The 21,265-nt window shown below is 37.3% G+C and overlaps 2 protein-coding genes and 1 long non-coding RNA gene across 3 annotated transcripts; 2 read left to right on the forward strand and 1 right to left on the reverse strand.

Annotated features, from left to right (window-relative positions):
- Window positions 1-2,059: 2,059 nt before the first annotated feature.
- LOC139140676 (uncharacterized) lies at window positions 2,060-3,825 on the reverse strand. The gene is made up of 3 exons (XR_011554038.1): window positions 3,443-3,825; window positions 2,500-2,635; window positions 2,060-2,290 (listed from the first exon to the last, which is right to left on the reverse strand). It is a non-coding gene; the product is annotated as an uncharacterized lncRNA (long non-coding RNA).
- A 2,456-nt stretch (window positions 3,826-6,281) lies between these two features.
- LOC139140677 (uncharacterized) lies at window positions 6,282-9,778 on the forward strand. Its single transcript, XM_070710056.1, has 5 exons — window positions 6,282-6,665; window positions 7,062-8,066; window positions 8,565-8,756; window positions 8,951-9,193; window positions 9,642-9,778. Exons 2-5 carry the CDS (start codon window positions 7,446-7,448, stop codon window positions 9,681-9,683), a joined length of 1,098 nt encoding a protein of 365 aa, XP_070566157.1. The 5' UTR covers window positions 6,282-6,665; window positions 7,062-7,445; the 3' UTR covers window positions 9,684-9,778.
- Window positions 9,660-13,355, forward strand: LOC139140678 (DNA polymerase III PolC-type-like). Its single transcript, XM_070710057.1, has 6 exons — window positions 9,660-9,786; window positions 10,360-10,835; window positions 10,965-11,102; window positions 11,609-11,751; window positions 12,565-12,649; window positions 12,905-13,355. Exons 2-6 carry the CDS (start codon window positions 10,412-10,414, stop codon window positions 12,946-12,948), a joined length of 834 nt encoding a protein of 277 aa, XP_070566158.1. The 5' UTR covers window positions 9,660-9,786; window positions 10,360-10,411; the 3' UTR covers window positions 12,949-13,355.
- Window positions 13,356-21,265: the final 7,910 nt, after the last annotated feature.

The raw sequence follows: 21,265 nt of genomic DNA on the forward strand, positions 1-21,265 counted from the left end.
TATAAAGAACAAAAATTGACTTTTGGTGCTCAAAGGGTTAGCTGCCTTTGCTTTTCACATCACTCATGCAGCGAATGCTTACAATCCTGATATTATCCACAGAGAAAATTTATTGAGATCGATCAGCCACGTATATCATTCAAAATGCAGATGCTAGCTGTGAGATAACTCCCTGTTTCTTCAAGCTAAACAAAGACTGTGTCACTAATAGCTGCATTCAATGTCTATCATGCAGCTGGACTCAATTTTTAGTACAGTCAAGCAGTTTCTTGCATGAACACATGCAGGCGTCAATTGGCTATATTTGGAGTTGGTTATTCCCTGACTGTCAATATAACATTTACATCACTTTCAAAAGACCATTTTCTACATTCATTGCTCAACAGTGTCATATCTTTTATGGAATGACGATCACGCCTTGATCAGTATCTGTAATAACAGGAAAGTGCAAGCCGCGCCGTTGTCTTTAAGTCAGTGACCCCAAAACAGGCACTTTAATATGTTGCTATAGCAACAGTACATTATTGTTCACGTAAGCCAACAAATAATGTAAATACATGGTTCTTACAAAAAAGACATACTTTTCCACGCTATAGAGCTGTTAATACTCTATCATAAAAATCTCAGCAAATAGATACAATGCCGTTCTCAAGATATCCCAAAAAGGTGTCTGATTTGATTGTATACTGTCAACATGTAGGAACATTAGAATCATGAACAGAAATTGAAGCTTGGTGAGGTTTACCTTAAGAACTGGTAATTAAGTAGGTGTAGATACAATGTAAAAGACCTTCATTATCCAAATTATCATTTTGTAACTTTACTAATGATAATTAAAATTTCAAGTCCAGTCATGGTCTATGCCATCCCTTTTATTAGTGAAGTACACTTTTGACTAGTTTTTATTTGCCTAGGTGGTCATCTCAGTGTATACTCATCATATCCTTAGGGGATCTTTAATATTTTCAAGGGCTACTCTTGATTTCATAATCTATTCCATTATGTTATCTGCTTTTATTATTTTGAAGAAAACATTAAAAATCTATCAAATATATATATAATCACAAAAGTCCACAGACAAACTTAAATCTTTTATAAGATTTCACTGAACAAATGCATTGTCGAACAAATATTAGCATGAATTGTGGGATTTTGAACAGCCATATCTGTGATAGCATTAGAAGGTTGCAGGTATCTCCAACTGTCAGGGGAAAGCAGCAATTACTTTAATGTTGCAATACATTGTGTCATTATGGTAGTATCTACCTCAGATACAGATGATTTGGATTCTCAAATTTTTACAATTATACTTTACTGAACTTAGTAACACTTGTGGAGGCTCATTTTAAAGTTTTAGTAAAATTTTCACTGTCTTACTTTTCGAAAATTCAAAATTTTATTTTCCCCATACAGTTAATACTGAGATGGCGGCCATTTTGAATTTCAAATATTGGTAAATTTCAAATATTGGTAAATTTTAGGTGCCTTTAGGGACCTTTTCAGAAAAAATATTTGTATGCAAACCAAAAGCCACATCAGGAATTAATCAACTTGATCTTTTTATGCCATAAAGTGATGCTAGCAATATTTCTCACTTGTTTAAAATACTGCAAATCTACAGTACGTTACGAAATTAAAGCCTTGCGGCGAACAGTTCTGGTAAAGTCTTCATAATTGCCCGGTAAGTTTACCACAACATGTTGTGGTAAGCTTACGCATAGCTTGAGATTTTCGCATGTTGATGGATTTTGCGGCGCACATATTGTGGTATGCTTACCACGACACTCATGCATGTCCTGGTATGTTTGCCACAAAAGTTTAGGCTTTGCAGAATTTTTTTGCGGTATACTTGCCACAAACAGGATTTACGGTATACATACCGCTATTGAAGCTGACCCTATGGGTAGCCCCACCCCAGTAGCATACCCCCTACCCTTCACACTTTGCCACGACCACTCACACTGTAGCTACTCATTCTTGTGCTCATGTAAGTTTTCAGAATGTAGCCACAGGTACAAACACTCACACACATTCACAAACAAAAGAAAATCTTACCAGGTTTTTCATTGAATTCCTACCTTACATTTATTGCAGATGGAAATGCTAACAAATGACTCAAAACAAAAGAAATCACAAGTTCATCAACAGTTCTTTCACAGGATATCTCCCTTAATCCATGGCATCTTCATAACAAAGTGTTGGCATATCCAACGATATAGTGGGAACAGTTACTTTTGATCCAGTTGATTGTTCAGTGTCTTGGTTTACTTTCCGTAGACTACAGAAAGGGCTAAAACAAAAAAAAAGAAAAACAAGAAAAGAAACATTAATGCAATCACATATACTAGCATAGTAAAGAAGACAAAATGCCAAGAGAACAATCTGCCAGTCAGTATGTAATTGCAACTGCCTTGACATACCTTTCATAATGAGTCTTGCACATATCATGAAATGGAATCCAGGTCACTAAATTGTAAAGATATTTCAAACGGTACTTACACTTATATATTTGCCTTGGCAAGCTTGGTTACTCTTTTGGGACCAATGTGGGTTTATGAGATTGGTGATGTAGAGTTGTCATCAGCATTGCTTTTTCTCAGCATCCGTTGCCACAAAGACATGTCGTCACTTCCAGCTACAAATAAGAAAATGCAATGGAATAAAAAGGAATGTAAAGGAAAAAGTCCCAGCGATTATGTTTGGTGATTTTGACTACATGTGCCTGGGGTCATGAAAACTAGTTTACTACTATATCTGTGAATCTAAATTACTTTTAGATGGGGGGGACAACGCTACCCGTGATCCACAGCTACAGAAAGATAACTGAAAATATGTATGCATGTTTTGTGTTGTAAAATTTCATGTAGAACTTCAATGAAATATTGTAAATAAATCATTGATTTGGATTTCGCCTTACAATATGCCAGCAAAATATTTACGGGTAACGTTGAACAAATGTCAAAATACATTAATGAAGATTTCAAAAGAAACTTAGGTGTCAAAGACAGAGACGTCCAGCATCGTCCAGCATGATCTTATAAATAGACGTATACCAAATTTCATGACATGAAACACGTGTACAAACGATACTAGGTCAGAGTTTAAGAACTTAATTCTTACCTAACTATTCCTAAATGTATTGTTTTTTCATTGTTTTATATCGTACATCGAGGGAAATTTGTATACATATAAGCAAAAGTTTCACCCTGGGTACAGTCCCCGAGGGACTGTGCCTTCGCCAAAGTGTCGAAGTATGTATTCCCCAGACATAGACACTATCGGTATGAACAGATAAAGGCCACTCCTTTCACACTGTTCACTCAACGTTCAACCTCGGGAGTTATTCAGACAATTGGACAGTGTTACTCGAGAATTGCACAGAACAAAAACAGATAAAATTCGTCGTTACGTTGCAGAGAAGGATACTCGAAAATTTACTTACCGAAATTCAAACGATCGCCTTGATCCTCAGCTCGGCCAGCTCAGGGTGTTATCATGATTATAAGAATGGTGACCATTGTTCACAAGCCGATCTCCACACGCCGATCGTGACGACGATGACATGAAAATTAACGCGTCTTGAACATTGCCTATAGGTTGTACATTCATAGCTAGGGTATACGAAGCTGTCAAGGTGATGTCCAACGGCAAATTTCAGTGAAATTTTGTCAAACGTCGAGTGAAAAAACAGCGACAATGCATTCAGCAATTCAAAAGGGTCGTAACTGCCTTTCTGATATCAGATTTGCCGCTGAGATTTGACCTGTGACACGCCAATCTGACCAATCACAACGAAGTCTTCACATGATCTATGATGTCATCAGGCGTGATACTATGACTTCCGATACAAAGTCCTTGCAATCGCGATCGCTGTACACGTACGTAACATAGCATGAATCGTAGTGGAAGTTTTGTTAGAAGTAATTCATTCAAAAGTAATTCACTGATAACTTACAGCTTTCGACGGACTATATCCAAGCAAAAGTGTATTGACAGCACCAGTGGCTATGACCCGACACTAAGCCCCACACTATGTAGGCCCTATTACCTGATTACATAGCAGTTAGCGCAGCAGTGCCAGTGGCGCCTCGATCGCGGGGCTAACCGTACAAACCCTTCATAGGCACTATACTAGCACTATTTTATAGTGTGCCTTCCCTGAGATACGGGACTTCAATTTCGATAAAAACTGTGTTCTATACGACAGGCGTGAGATACAAAAAATCCAACATACCAGTTCAACAATTTCTTAGATTTTTGTTCGGGCGCGTTTCTCTGGAGACACGTACGTACGTGTCCACGGCAGGTTGAGTGAGATGTCAATCATTTGTACAGTGGATGGCAATACGACTTATAATTCCCTTGTCTTTCTAAGTCGGCGATATAGTAACTTATACCATACCTACCTCCATGCTTATACTGATCATATGATGGCTTCGGAAAATAATTGTCGAAAGACACAAATAGAATGAGTGTTTTCTCCGACCGCGGTGACTGACATGCTCTGTCCGCTAATTATTACCCAAACTGTGGCAAAGTTCTTTTCCTTCATGGATTACGGCCGATTTTCGAGAGATTTTCGTTGCTGCCATGAAATTCATGAATTTAACATTGAATTATCGTGCAGATCATTGGCTCAAAACGTTTCCCGATGGACAGGGAAAAATGGTTTCATGGGATTTTTGTGGCTGCCTACAGTGTAGGCCTATGTATGAAACAACATTGTTATCAACAGAATACCCGTCTTTATTAGATCAACTTCGTCACTTTTCTCGCCTCGATCACACCATAGGGCCTATAGCTGCTAAATCGCTCAAATTAAGCTATTTTGGCAATCCAGCGATCCCGCACCTTTACATATGTGCTATTGTTGATGTAATCTGGATTCGTAAAATCTTGTCACTGTGTATAGAAGTATCATTTGGAGAGTCAGGTACTTTTGTATGTGAATTTCCTAATTTCTTGGAAACTGACTAAGATTTGTCCTACAAATATGTATTCACGTTTTAACATCCCCATTTTGAAAAATCAATATATATACTATTTTGTTATTAAATTTAGAGTGCAAACATGTATATTCTTTATTCATGCATATGATATACAGTACCACAGGCTCTAGAGTCAATGCAGGCGAACTGCTAGCCGCCACTGATACAATAAAAATCAAAAGGTGAGTAACAGCGCCAGCCATGCACGGAGCCCGAGTAAATTTCAACAGACGGTTTCGCCCTCTTTTATCTCAAATACAACTTGCTTATTGGGGTCGATCGATGCTCCAGTTCATCAACTTCATGAAAAATCACACCAATATCCAAAATCTCTCTGTTAAGTCCATGAAAAAGCTGTGTTTTCGGAGCAGTGTCAGCTAGGAAACGCTGTTATCATACATGACCCACATTGACCTATCACGAAATGTTCTGATTGGTTGTTACTTTTAAGGGATACGTCATCCGTTTCAGGGGTGCTACACTCGAGAGATTTAGTTACACGTAATTACGTTCGATCAGTATCCGTAAAGTCTTTGTCATGCAGTGTGCGAAACTCATGCAAAATCTCTACTGGTCCAGCGGACCAGTAACTTTAAAAAATCACTGGCCCTGAAGGAAATCAACTGGTCCGATCATCAGGTCAAATCCAAATATAGTGGAGATTTTTACCTGCGCTCAGTCTAGGGGCCAAGAATATGGGATTGAAAAATAATAAATAAAGACACCACTTCAAAATCCTAACATCAAACTGTTTTTTTTATGCCTTTTAATTTTTTTATCTTTTATTTTTTATACTTTTTTAATTCTTCAAATGAAGATGACTATCAAAACCGAAAGTTGGGGCAACTGATCTCAGTGTTGAAAAACATGAAATCAGTAAAAGGTTAAGCACTAACACATAAACGTTTTCATTTCCTAAAATAGCCTTTCACAACAAATATTTCTAACATTGAGAAAAAGAGCACAAGCGTGGGCTTGAAACACGTCCCAACACAGAAATGCTAAGCATCCAGAACTCCGATCAGGGATGGGTAAGTTTTGGCAGCACAAACGCCGGATCACACACAAATGGAGTCAATACAACACTTGACTCACGATTCTGACTTCTCCCTTTTGAGGGACTCATCATTAAAGTCAATGAAGGGAATACAAAAAATTAGGTGGCAACCGATAAAGAGAAATAATACTGAAATGTCCAAACCCACGTCAAAAGACAAATCACAGATTTAAAATGTAAGCGTAATCTTTACAGTGACCAACTTGAGGCAAATGGCCATCAAGGTCAATGAAGACGGTACTATTCACAATGTTTAAGATGGGGCACCGGTATCTTTTCCCTAGTGATATTAGCATAAAATTTGCATAATCTTGTTAGTAACGTGAGTTCAAAGTTCACGTAAAACGCGAGACTTACCTACTGCGCTTGCGTACACAGATGTAAACATAACCTTACTTGACCGAAAATTGTACAGGCCGGTAGTTGAAGATCGGTGTGTAACTTTTTGTCAAACTGAAATTTTCCACGAAATTTTGGAGAGATTTTGATACCAATGCCCCGAAAACCCAAAAGACAACGTGTGGCTGTCGCTGCCAGTCATTTACGTTGGAGTGAGCAGCACAAGATACCGGGATCGGGAGATGCCGACTTCAGGACTTTGACTTCCGCATCGGAAAGTGGTAAGTGTCGCCCGATGCTTCGCTTCTTTTCGTGTGAGGAAGTTCATTGTGTTGTCATTCTTCGGGATGATGGAAGTACACTGTTGTGATGTTTTCAATGTTCCATGTGGAGTACAAACATAGATAGTATAGTGATTCACTGCACCAATGATGCGATCTGATGTCTATAGGGCTTCGTTAGCTGCAGTCGTAGCTCGCGCTCTCGTATGTTTTCCCCGTGGGAGTGTGAGTTGCCACGGAAAAAGGAGATCTCATTTTCCCGTTGCAACCCGTACTCGCCGGGGAAAAAAAACTGCAAGAGCTGCGACTGCAGCTAGGGCTTCGTCAGTTTTGACAATATTACACCCATCGCATTGGTTGAGACTAAACTTTCTCGCCATTTACCATTCTCTCTAGCTCTTGTACCAGACGGACTGGAAGTCAGTGCAGACTCTTCTACTGAAGGGCCCCAAATAGATCCATCAAATAATTCTACTACAAATTTTACCATGTCTCCTATTTGCCAATCAAACAAATCCCCATTGCTTTACCAATCAGATAAAATATCACATCACGAAAAATTAAATCAATATATTTCCCAAGAAGAATTTTCTTTTCCTTCATCATTAATAAATTCATCTCTTTCAACTCAATCATCTCACAATCCTATCCTTACAACATCAAGAAACTATTATTAATTTTGTGGAGCAAACAAACTGTGGAAAATGTCAAGAGGGAAAATTGTGTCATGAAATTGAAAAAAATGTACTGAGATTTAATTGTAATGTTTGTTTTAATCAGATGGAATTGGTCAATGATAAAAAAATTAAGGGGGTGACAAGACCAAGAAACTGGCTGCCCACATACACTGTCATGTCATTTTTAATGTCTGGTCAGTATCACAAAGATTACAGTGATGTGATGGATCTGCTGGGGTTGCCCAAAGTAGCAGAGTCCACATTTGAAATGGATGTAAACTGGCTCTTCCCAGCAATTGCCACACTATGTGACTGGTCTTGCAGTGAGGTGCAGCGTATGGTAAAGGAGCGGGGTGATGAGCACAACTGGGAGGCAGTGGCAGACGGTTTCTATGGAAGCAGAAGAAATGCTAATAATAGTTCATTCACCCTACATGATCTGAAGAGTGGGAAGATCGCCTTCAGAGCTCACCGAACCAAACTTGGCCAGGGACATAATTGGGAGGGAACAAGTGCTGGGGCTGAGGGAGACATGTTTAGTGAAATCTGTCACAGTGTCAAAGCTTCAGGTATCACCATCAGTCGGCTAATTGCAGACAAAGATGCAGCTCTCGGCAATATATTGGTGGAGTTGTTCCCTGAAGCTGAAGTCACTTACTGCAGCAATCATGTTCAGAAAACTCTCTATGGTGAATTGGCAAACTTGTCACAAGTGAAATGTAAGGTAAGATTGGGTTCCTTTGGAAGGGAGTTGGAAACTTTTATGTTTGGAAAGTATGTGGATGATAGAAGCAAAAATAATATTCCTTCGTTAAACTTGATATTTATTACACCAACACAAATTTTATGATGGTTACATTAAAATTCACTAGGAATTATCTACTTCTGGTTGCAATACAGCAAAGTTGATGTGAGCTTACAGAATCAACCAAATTATATGAGAAATGTGCAAATAGCGATATGTTATGAATTTACAGTAGTGGTGTGTCAATCAAAACAGCAGATTAAGACTACTCTCTTTATTTTATTCATCATGTTGTGGATATCTGCACAGGTGCCACTACTCCATTAATTATGAAACCATATTTTGAAGTTATTGTGAGTATTATATCCATATTGAATAGTCAGTCATTGTCTATGGTGTATAATAAGAGATTGTGGTATATGGCTTTGTGAAATACTATAAAAAATATCTTTTGTTACAAATTTTCTTGTTCTACAGTGCAATACCAAGTGCAAACGCTTTACAGCAAAAGTGTTGGATGCATTCAAGGAGTCATTCAATCACTTTGTAAATTCGGAAGACATCCTGAAAGCAGAAAACCCGCTCCAGGAATTTGCAGAGGCAGTGATGAATTTTCCACGACACTACTCTGATGATCATTCTTCAGAATGGTGCAGATTTCATCCAAAGGTGTGTATCATTGTCAGGATCATTCATACACCTGTAATATAAAGATGCAAGTCTCATAGCTATTATTAATAATATAATGATTACAAATGTCTTCTTACATTCTCCATGATAAAATGTTGTACTTCTACAATGGAAATGTGTCTAATTTACATTTTTAATTTTTAATTTTTTTTAAATGTTAAAATTATTTTCAGAAGAAAGACGGTAAGCCTTACAGCACTACAAACTTGGTGAATTGTCCAGAACAGTTAAAGAAATTCACAGACATCATGCAGAAAGTAGCTAACAAGCCAGAAGAATACATTAATCCTGCTGGTAAATTCACAACAAATGTTGCTGAGGCCTTCCACTCGCTGGCACTAAAATACAGAGACAAAAGGATTTACCTAGGTCACAAACACTACTGTATGAAGACGGATATGGCAATCTTGCACAAGGTAAAATTGGAAAATAACATCATTAATAATACACTTCAATGTGACATGGGACAAAATCATGGTTTAGCATGTTGAGTGTTTTTTATTGTTTTATTCCTTACCAAAAAAATAACTTGGTATATTACATCTATTGATTTGCTATGAGGGTAACAGTATATGGCTGTCTACCCAAGGGATTGTGAGTCACCCCATATTAACCTGTTCCTCACAGGTGAAGGCTGAGGGGAAACAGATCATTTTGGAGTGACTCACAAAAGGAGACATTCATCATGCTGTTAGTACAGTAAATATTTTATTGTAATGCATCTCACAGAGTTCATCATTTAGGTATGTTGAATCATTGTCAAACACAAGTGACAATGATTTGACAAACCATATAACAGAAAATAGGCCAATTGTGTTTCAGATATGAATTAAAACTAGAGACATAAATATTTTACTTACCTAGAATATTGGACCAATTTGGAAACTGCTGCTGTTCCTTACTTAGAAGTTGATGTTCCTGAAACAGCAGTTAGAGCAGTATTAGAGCAGCAAAGACAGTGGCGACTGAAGAAAGCAGAGAATGAAAGTCAGGAAGTCATCAAGAAAAGGTATCCTGTATCTTAATGGCACCTTTCTACATTTGTATAATTAGTAGTTTGTCACACTGACATCAAATGTTTGCATTCTACATTGATTTTATTGAGGAATTTATAGGTTCGCTACCCACTAAGGCCTCAAATCATGATCTCACACAAACAGTATTACTAAAGCATTGTGTGTGTCAAGTATCTTTGGCAATTACACGCATCATCAATTCTTCACTGAATTCTGGTGAATTTCAAAACCCATTAAAATCAGGGATTGCACACACGCTCATTATTAAGGAAATCAACCCTAACAAAAATGTTTTAAAACAATAATAGAGCAGTGTCAAATGTAATGTGAAGTTGATGCAGAAGTCTGTATTAATTTAATTAATTTGTATCTGTGCAATGACAGTCTGGCTGCACTCTTTGCTTTTCTACTGATGAGGCTCATACCATTTTAGCAGGTCTATAGTTAACACAGCAATTTATTGGGATAGGGCATTCTCTACAAGTGCTCCATGTGATATACAATGTACCTACAGTCTTTTTTCTATTAGAATTATTAGATTAGTGAATTGCATGTCTCAAACACAGAGCTACACAAAAGAAGAACAGGAAGCGTCGCTTGCGGCATGAGAAGACTAGAATGGACAGTATTAGAGCCACTGGTGTGACAACTGTTCAATATGTGGGCAAAAGTATGGCTGTAGATCAGAGTGACAGCAGTGATGAGGATGAGACTGTCATCATTGAAGACAACATGGCTTCAGCAACACCTACTGTCACAACCACTCCATCTAGTACAGTTGCTACCAACAACGCCAGTACTCAAGCTGCAGCAACTTCATCTACCTATGGTACTGGGACTGAAGCTGGAATTGAACAAGTATCCTCTATGCAATCAAGGATATTTATTATCTTTGATTTAGAGGGTACTGGTGGAAACACACACAGAGATAGTATCATAGAGATTGGTGCCAGTGCATACATACCCCACAGAATCCAGGATCTGGAAACTCCTCTAGAGTTTTCAACTCTTGTTAAGACTTCTGCAAAGATCAAATCAATAGGTTAGTATAGAGTATTAAAATAGCAAAGTTCAAACAAAACTGAAAGTTAATTTTAAAAATGCATGATTATGGAATGGTCGGATTATTTTCACAGGAATAAATATTATATTTCAAACATTCCCTTTCCAGTTGCAATGAAGACAGGTATTTCCCAGGGAATGTTACAGGGCAAACCAAAACTATCCACGGCACTACCATCCTTCTTAGATTGGGTGGCCACCCTTGTACAGGAAGTACAGGAAAAACTACAACGCACAATTTATCCAGGCAAGTACACTCACATAATATAACTAAGATTTATAAATAAATCAAATTATTGATCAAAAGGAATAACAATAAAAATTATTTTTTTAGGGCATATTGCTAATCACCACTCAATTATTGTAGTTTGAAGTTTCTTGTGGAATATTATCTTATTGTTCTGCTTATGGAAATGGGCTCAATCACTGGTTCCCACAGCTCAACTCACACTCTATACACAGACGAAACGCATTATTTACTTCCATCATTTAACTTTTGTATGTACCAAAAATTGTTCTGAAGAAGAATTCATGTGAACTTTATCAACCATGGATTAAGCATTATTTAGTGACCAGAACAACATTTATAACATTACAAAACTAAAATAACCAAAATAATGTCAAAAAGAGTGACTTAATCCCTTTAATAATGATGAACAGACTGATTGCTTGGAGATTACTGAATGGATGCTAGGTGCATAAGGTCTACACTATGTGTCACTGTCATACTTATTAAACATATTTGTCTTACAGTAATGGTAGCCCATAATGGTTATGCTTATGACTATCCTCTACTTTTCAAAGAAGTCCATGTAAGAGGAATGACAGACTTAATTGTAGCCAGGATGAAAGACTGTAATTTGCATTTTGCTGACTCACTGAAACTATGTAGAGAGGTAAGTTGTAGCTGTGTTTATTTAACATCAGCAAATGTGAAAGTCTGGTAACTTTTGAGGTCTTGATATTTTTATGAAGTTTTTTTGTTTTGTGTTTACTTAGGCCAAGAAAAATATAAGTTTGTTTCTCAACCACACGCTCATCAATCCAGACCCACTGCATCAACCTTTTTTTCTGCATATTGTCTTCATGTTGTTTGCACATTCTTGTTGGTTGAAGAATGAAAAAATAGAGAAAAAACATGTCACTGCATCATTTTTGCAAGATGTCTAGGAAGAGACACAAACCTTATCTTTACTTGGCCTCAGCAAACACAGATTTTTTGTGTAGAGTCAGATTCAACTACATGTATGGACAAAACTTACCATAGATGGACTGGAAGAGTAGATGAACATCTTATGTGTAAACTGTAATTGAGAAACAATATATATGTACATGTTAATACATGTAGGCATAGGAAGGTATTTTTTTATTGCCAAAGTTACTGTGGTTAAGGAACATTAACTCAGTCAAAATGGCTTGTAAAATGTAAATAAGAAAAATGCAAGAAGGCAAACCCATGAAAATCTATTAATACAAATACAACAAAAGAACCAAATTTGCTAATTAACTTTAGATCTTCACATATATGAAACATCACATATGTGGAAATATACTCAGTGTTCTCCCAGAGCAATTACACAGAGTGGTGCATGTTGCTCTGTACTTTTCGGTAAACGATATAAATTCGTTACCATAACAATCATATTATTGTCAATAACTTGATTGAAGAGTGATGAACAATTTACAAATTAAGGATTATACTTTTTCAGCTGAAGTCTCAGAATGTACTGAAGACAACCAGTGTATCAATGGAGTCTATCTTTAAAGTTCTATTTCCAAGACGCAGGTATAATGGTGAGTAATGACAGTTTGATGTTGTAGTTCATACATTTATGCACTTAACAGGGCTGTCCCAGTTTTCAAGTATAGAAAGGTACATGTGACAGAATAGGAGGTCCATTGGCTTGGGTGTTGTGTGATGACAATCATTCTTGCAGACAGTCAATGGGAAAAACAGGCAAAGACACTGCACTACAGTACACTAGAACATCATAAATCTACTGAAAATAAATGTTACTTACCAATACACGTATTGATCTTCTTTTACAGCTCATAGGTCACTTGAGGACACAAGGGCACTGAAATGGTCTTGACCAGCAGAAGGGTTAAGCAGCATCTGCAATGCATCGAAACAAAAAATGTCACAGAAACAACAAACACCTGGGAGAAAAAATACCATCATTACAATGCTGTAACAGCTCTGAAATTAAAATTTGTAGAAAACACTCCACCACACAATTCAGTTATTAAAATATCAAACTACACATACAGTAAATTGGTGGAGAAAAATCTTACATATGAAAAACTTCAAGATTTATATGCACAGGGGGCAACTGTTCAGGATTTCCTCAATAAATTAAAAAGTTTGGGATTTAAAAGAGAAAATACAACTAATCAAATTATGAAACATTTTCAAAGGATATCATGATGATTTGATTTAATTCATTTTTATAATTATTTAATTTACATACAGTTTTTATTATCACTCTTAATTGAACACAGTTTGGGGGCTGATTACAGAATATAATATATATTTTTAATAAAATAGCTATATCAATCAATAACCAGTTTCTTGTTGTTTATAATTGAACATGTCAGTGTGTTTTCATAGGAGATGGCTCAATTTGTCTTCTGACCAAATTTTCAACAGAATGATCCAGTTATAAATATTAGCATTTAGTCAAAAGAGAAATTGAGTAATCTCCAATGAATCATCTCTCTCATGTTCAATTAATCTACAAAAATTGTGTTCTCATCAAGATGCACTCTAGACACCTTTGCATCTTGATTTTAAAAAAATCACTGACAGAATCAACGAAGGTAAAGTTGGCGTCATCCTGATCCTCATCCTCTGGTGACCTTTCTAGCTGACGCTAAAATGACGCTACTCAGCCTCAGCTTCAGCATCGTATCCGAAGATTGCCAAAGTTACACTACCTGATGACGGATGAATGATAAAATTCACCCATAACTAAAGAAAATAACTAGTCCATTCTTTCATAACTTTATTTTGAACCGTTTACTGTTTGCAGGTAATATTCTATCGTTACAATATCCCATACAGACTAGTTTTTTGAAATGTTTGTTATTTTCAGTCCATGGATCCGTGGATACGTTTGTTTGTATCCTATCAACTCTTGTGTTAAGATTTTAAAAAAATTGGTGCCAAAAAGGTATACATGGTCCGAAATGTGTAAAAATCGCCACCATGAGAGGTGATATGAAAGCCCTAATTATTCAGAGGACATATAAAACATATAACTTGTGTAGCTATGACTTGACGCCTGAAAAGTCAACATATTAAACATACAACCTTTGAACTTTAAGGGCTATTGGAATGTTGCGTTGTAACTACACCGCAAGAAACAGATATTAAGAGGAGAGGTTACTAAATATTATGAAATACAAACCCCACTGTGTTTTGATTGGAGCACATTTTAGAGTCGATTTTACACTTATCATTCCATCAGACGCATTCGGGAATAATCGGATCTGACGCCAGTGAAGCTGACGCTGTAGCATCATCCTCATCCTCATTTTCACATGACCCCTGAGGATGAGGATGAGGATGAGTATGATGCCAACTTAACAGTTTACGCACCTACAGAATCAACCCAATCTATCCAGGTTTTATGTGTGAAGCCTTATGAAATTTCTGAATTGCACTGTCCCATGTTTATAAATTTCATATTCATATTCATATTGTAATTTTATCATGCATTGTTCCACCCAAAGCCAATAAGCAGTATAGCTTTGAAAATCATTTATACTAGTCACTACAATTAAAACTATTTCTATACAATTTATCAATAATATTGAAGAAATTCCTAGGTAAATTGTCACTCAAATATTGCTGATGACCACCTATAATTGTCAGCTAGGGGACACAGTGACCCATATTTTGGAAAAAATGTTTACAACACAGGCTGGCTATTTCTACCTCCAGCTCCAAGGTCCTATTTATGAAACCATTAAACAACAGTGAAAACAAACATACCCACTTACCTTACTAAAATACATTTTCTGTTCTGTCATTTCTGCACATGACGATGACGTAGTGATGATCCTCCCTATCAATCTACAAGTCACTATGTTGTCCTGGTGTCTCCATCATACTGTTGCTGGTGGGCATCCTAGGCTAGGCGCTTGCAGTGTTGGACAGGGTCAGTTAATAGGTCTGTCAAATGCCAAGAGTGTGAGGCGGAAGACAGAATCTCGGTCGTAACTTTTAGTACTATTGTTGAGATGCAATTTTTCGGCATCACACAGCACTTCAGAAATTTTCCTGTATCTAGCCTGCAACTTTCCTCCTACAGCCTGTGCAAGCGTCTCTGTCCGCATTGGTTCTTCTACCATCCCGCGTACGAAACAGACGCGACTAGTCTCCAAGGTAACTCTTTCGGGCGCTGAAAATTCATGGTTTTCTGTCGCCGCCATTGGACCGTCGACAGTAAAATCCCTAAGGCTTTTTCTACAATGAACCGATTTCAGCGTTATTTTACACAAATGTAAACAGTCAATGTCTGCAACTGTTGACGCATCGTTTTCGCAAATATCCTTTCGTCGAAAAGGATTATCAGGCGAAATACCCGTCTGAAAACGCACCAAATCCATGATTTTTGTAGGGGTGTAACGACCATGCTAAAATACCAACATCGAGCCGTTTTCGCTGCAAACAAAATCCGTCAACACTTTCCATGGGTCACCAGAATGACCCTCGCACAACTACTTCCGTTGACATGCAGCGTTTTGCAAAGCCTTAGGGTTTTGAACTTTGCACTACCTAATTTGCATATCAATGTCGTCAGGGGGCGCGCGCTCATTACAACTATCGGATTTCGACTTGTCGCTGTACCTAGCCAACCCACGGCAAGCGTCTTACTCGAAAGTCATAAGTAAAGCCCAAAAACGGCCCATAGCAACCATATAAAAAGATACCGGTGCCCCATCTTAAATATCGGACATTTACTTTTTAGTATCGACGTTTGACGTCCGACATGTATCCGTCATCGTAACGATCTATATATCTGGTCTAAAATCGATACTATAGACAATACAAGAATGACTTGCCTCTTGTCGCTGCACGACGGGTTTGAGAAATTGCCTATATTTTATCCCAGGCTGATATCGGCGATTTTAGGACTCTTTATAGCTAGGCAATTCTGGAATGACTGTGAAATCAAAGATATTTACTCGATATTTATCGGCGATTGGGACCCCAATATCGTCACCAGAATGACTCATCTCGTGTCTCGGGCACGTGTGGTCTATTTAAAATCACCGATGTTTATCGGCGATTTTGGGACAAACGTCCGATATATATGTCGGAGATTTGCATTGCCACCTCACAGATCTTGCCAAGCCCGACTTCATCATTGCGGCTCCAACTTCGATACTATACTGTCAAATCGGGGGTAAATAATCGATGTATATCTGGGAGATCAAAAACCTTACAGATTTGGCCCCGCGGTCTAGCCAAGCCCGACTTCGATAGTCCGACTTTAATTATACGATACTAGACTTGTCTAAAAGGTGGGTAAATATCCAATTTATATGGAGGTTTCTCCATCTTACAAATCTGACCTAGTTTTAGTCAAGGGTCTATGATCTGACCAAACAATTCTAATTCGATACGATGTTGCCCAGTAGCTGCAAATATCCGATATCATATAATGTTGAAGTGTCATCGAAATCCAGTTTCTGACACATGCAACTCGATCGATACGCTAAACTATTATTCTTTTATGATCACGACGAGATCTCCACCCTAACACATGTAACGTCTTTCGCTTTGATGCAGTACCGTATCTTTGAATAATTTTGTCAGGTATTTAGCTTAGCAAAACATTCTGGTAAACTTCTGTACAATAGGAAAAGCTACTGGCCCGTCTTTAGGAACAGCAGGACATATTTCAAGAGTTACTGGTACGTCCGGCATGGAAACTGCTGGTCTCCGACCATCGGGTTAGCGTGAATTCCGCACGCTGTTGTCATGTGATAACCAGACGTTGCGTGCGTGTGGAGCAGTAGTTTGTAACGTCGAATGACACTTTTACACGTAGTCATAATTACTAAGAGTATTTTTTTAAGATTTTCTAATGATTTCCGCGAATTTTGACAAGCAACCTCGTAGAGTATCACTGTAAATTGGCAATTATCTTTGAGGCCAAAAAAAGAAAGAAAATAAATTGTGCTGTTCTGTTCAGATAACATGGTTTTCAAAAATAAGGTAGGTAGGTCGGCAGGATTTTTTTTTCTTTTTACAAAATATTTTTATTTTTAAATATGCATTTTTCAGGGGTTCAGGGCGCTCAAACACTGGTCATAACATTTCCAGATCAAAATGTACCATATAGGTATATAAAGGAAAAAACATAAGACACTCTCCCTCAAGCAAAAATCAAATGCCAAGTATCGAACGTGTGATTTTACGGATTTTCTTTGTTTTCTTTTTAGTTCCTTGTTTACGTAGCTCCAAAAAAATTAGGGTCGGCAGATAAAAAATAGAGTAGGTCGGGTTATCGGAACAGCACAATATTTTTTGTTTGACCAAAGAATACTTCGTATTTGCAACAGTACAAGAAGTTCTTGCTATGAGTTCCTGATACGAACGAAATGTAGTATTCCACATTATATCTGACGCCGTCACAAAGATTTCTGTAAACCATGTAAATAATTTTATCTAATAAGAGAATCGGCAAGTTTAATTCGAGGGTACAACGAACTAAAGTAGTCCTCGCGTAGAGAAAATAATGTTTCTTAGAGCTTGCACGAATTTTGCTTGTTTCACATTGTACTACACATGATCAAAACGAAAACAAAATACTATAGCAGTAGCCTGTACCCCTATATGCTTCCACTCCCACTTGCACTAGGTGCAAACCCCCTGTTAGGTATGGCAACAAGTCAGGAATGTTGAAGAAAATTTCATTCAAAGTAAGATAAGAAGTGAAAACATTAATGAGGAAAACTGTAAATCTCACTTACCAGTATGAATACGCTGCCATAGCGAAGATTGTGGGGCGGACAAGTGAAAGTTAACCGATATTTTGAAATTACGTTCGTAGAAGCGTCATCCAATCACAAGCTTCCCCTTGTGGGTCATGACCATTGACCCCAGTCAATGTGGGTCATGTATGATAATAGCGTTTCCTAGCTGACACTGCTCCGAAAACACAGCTTTTTCATGGACTTAACAGAGAGATTTTGGATATTGGTGTGATTTTTTATGAAGTTGATGAACTGGAGCATCGATCGACCCCAATAAGCAAGTTGTATTTGAGATAAAAGAGGGCGAAACCGTCTGTTGAAATTTACTCGGTCTCCGTGCATGGCTGCCGCTGTTGCTCACCTTTTGATTTTTATTGTATCAGTGGCGGCTAGCGGTTCGCCTGCATTGACTCTAGAGCCTGTGTACAGTACATCTACAGAAGCCAGCTGGGCACACACGTTCATTTGCTGCCCTGTAACCGTACAGCCTTGAATTCTTACACATGATTCTGCACAGTCTGTGCTGTGACCATTGTATTTACGTAAAGCCTTCAATGGCAAACATACCACAAAGCAATCTGCAACTTTGTTTACTTCAGTCTTGTGGTAGACATACCAAGAGAAAGATTGCTAATCACCACAAGTGCACCACTAGTGGTGACTGTCGGCGCAGGATGGATAGAGAGTTGTGGCACACAAAAGTATGCGTGGTATATTTACCCAGAGCTTGCAGCATGTTTACCACAAAAAATCTGTTTCGTACGGGACATGTCTAAAATATTGAATTTTATGTTGCCGATGGACAAATGATTCTTTGTACTATGAAAGCATACATTGAAAACATCTCACTGCTTTTCATTTTAATAGGATGGTACAGATTATTCTAAAAACAAAATCAATAAATTGAAAATTAATGTCATAGCAAAATTTTTTAGAATTCCTGATTTTTTTTGATTTTGTACAAATATAGGTACCATAATCACTTAAGAATTTTCAGAATTATTACAAATATGGCAATGTTTTAAAAACTGACAGGCATTAGTTGAAACTTTTGAATTTTTTATATATCATAGGCATATGTGCTATGTGCGCTAGAGTTATGTAATCATTTTGCGTCAGTTCTCCATTTCTCATCTAGACTTCATTACGTAGATATTCTTTTTATCACGTCACCAAATCTCCATAAGTTGTCCAATCCTGTTCGATGCATTCTGACATTTGAAGTTGACCCTGCAGTCGGAATTTTTTTTCCTCAAATCCTTACATATTGACATCAAACTCCGTCATCAGTTTCGATTCACGAATAATAGTGGAAATTGGAGAATAGAAGAGCTGGCTTCTCGTCTTCCAAAGATATCTACATCTGATATGTCAGATTTTGTTTCATTATTCTTCTTTGTGATGCAAAAATGAAGCTCTACTAGTGTGTATAGTGAGCAACATTTGTAAAGAAAAGAAAGTGGTTTTATGATGAAAGAACTGTTTCTGCTGTAAGCATGGCTGCATGTATGGGACTTTGTGATTGTATTGACGTCAGCAAGTAAATCAATATGAGTTGGATTGCATCATGACTGCAAGTTCTTACACCACTCACCCAACTACTTACGCACATGACAGATCAACCCAGAAGAGGTTTTCATTTTCTGTTGGAATCCTGTAATGCTTGAATTTTTTTCTCCCATAAAATGTCAGTCAAGGTATTATTTTGAAGGGTGTCTGTTTTGCATGCACATGTAATTCATCAGAGCTCAAGTAAAATATCAGTGAAAATCCAACCAATGGTTTGTCCTGTATAATTGGTGTAACTTATTTCCTTTGGAACTTTAACATGAATACGCGCTACCTTTACACTGAGAGAAAATCAAATTTTGTTCCTGTTGGAAAATTTCTTGCCTCAGTCTCGAACTTTATCCACATTTGACAATTACAACTGTGGCCAATAAATTGTGGTCAACCAATTCAACCTTTCTAACACATTATGTCTGTATATTTGAATGAAAATTAAATCTCACAAAACCTGTAGATATTTAAAGTTTGTCAGAAATTAGGCTCCAGGGGAAAATAAATTGTATGCAAGACTATCAAACATCAATTTACATGTTGAATATTAAAGAGAACAGTTATCACATGTCTTCTTCATTAAAGAGCAATTAAGTAAATATTGGTGTATAACACTGGGTAACTATAATCTGAGAATCAAGCACTTATGTGAAGAGAATTCATTAAACACATATACTTTGCCAGGCTGTGTGTATATTTTTTAACAATTTACAGTACAAGTCATTACACAGATGAGCAGATTTCAATCAAATTTTTCTGAAAACACCTGTCAGGAACAACTGCATCAGAACCCTCTTACATCATCTCAGCTGCCATCTGTGAAGTTCAACCATGTAAACAGAGAATAGCCGAATGGATATACCATCTTTGCATTTCCTTTTATCCATGAAAGACATAAATTGGCCGTGATATTATCTGCTAACATCATGCTGTGTTTTCCATTTGCCTTACACAAACACTTACCTCAGTCCTCACTGAATGGAAACATGAGGATGTGACGGAATCGGTTACCGTGGCAACACCCTGACCTGAGCCGACCTTGCTGCAAATTGTAGCTGGCTCCCTGACAAAACATGCTCAAGGTCAATGTTTCAACATCTATTTTCAACGACAGAACACCAAATTTCACTCATTGAATTCTCTGAACTACAGTCTCTTTGTCTCTGGGCAGATCTATCATGTTGCTATTATTAGGTCTAAATTCATCCACTGAGTGCACACAAAATAAACTTGTTTAGATCGAATCAGGAGCCCTCCCCGGAGGCTAGTGTTTCTAATTACCTGTTTAAAGGGTAAAAAAGTGCTTTACATCTCTGACAAAGTTTGTTTTGTTTCCAGAAATAACCCACTTTTTATAATCAAATCAGGGCTATTTGGTTTATTTTCAGACCAGGCTTTCATTTTTATCAGTTTTCTCACACAACCACTGAATGTTAAGCCAAATTTTAATCCCTGGCACTTTTACTTTTGGTAGTTGCGGGAAGATTAATTGTAGCAGTGGTGCAATTTTCTGTTCATAACACAAGCGTCGTTGATACAGTACAGAAATCAGCACAGAGGGTAATATCTAATAAAAATGCAATCTGTTATTAATATACATTAATCCCCATGTGATGTATAATAGTGCCATTGAAATGGATAAATTCCTTTCAAAAACTACTTTCTGGAATTGGAGTAGTTTTAAATATATAAGCTTCAAATTGCTTTTTTTATGTGGCTGAAGAAGTTCCTGTGTGTGATTTTTGATATCACTTGGAGATATTGTCACCACTGTAATCATAGCGATTCCCCCATCATTTATATATATTCAATTTTTATGTCATGAATATTATATTATATTGTATTATATTATAAATAAAT

Source organism: Ptychodera flava, chromosome 9 (assembly GCF_041260155.1).
Source record: "Ptychodera flava strain L36383 chromosome 9, AS_Pfla_20210202, whole genome shotgun sequence".
NCBI classification, from domain to species: Eukaryota; Metazoa; Hemichordata; class Enteropneusta; family Ptychoderidae; genus Ptychodera; species Ptychodera flava.

What these genes read in the sequence shown, in the direction of transcription:
- LOC139140677 (XM_070710056.1), top strand. Translation starts at nt 7,446, where the DNA reads ATGGAATTGGTCAATGATAAAAAAATTAAGGGGGTGACAAGACCAAGA. An exon ending in GGTGCAGATTTCATCCAAAG is followed by an intron (nt 8,757 to 8,950) that starts GTGTGTATCATT and finishes AATTATTTTCAG; the next exon opens with AAGAAAGACGGTAAGCCTTA. An exon ending in ATATGGCAATCTTGCACAAG is followed by an intron (nt 9,194 to 9,641) that starts GTAAAATTGGAA and finishes TTACTTACCTAG; the next exon opens with AATATTGGACCAATTTGGAA.
- LOC139140678 (XM_070710057.1), top strand. Translation starts at nt 10,412, where the DNA reads ATGGACAGTATTAGAGCCACTGGTGTGACAACTGTTCAATATGTGGGC. An exon ending in TGCAAAGATCAAATCAATAG is followed by an intron (nt 10,836 to 10,964) that starts GTTAGTATAGAG and finishes TTCCCTTTCCAG; the next exon opens with TTGCAATGAAGACAGGTATT. An exon ending in ACAACGCACAATTTATCCAG is followed by an intron (nt 11,103 to 11,608) that starts GCAAGTACACTC and finishes TTTGTCTTACAG; the next exon opens with TAATGGTAGCCCATAATGGT.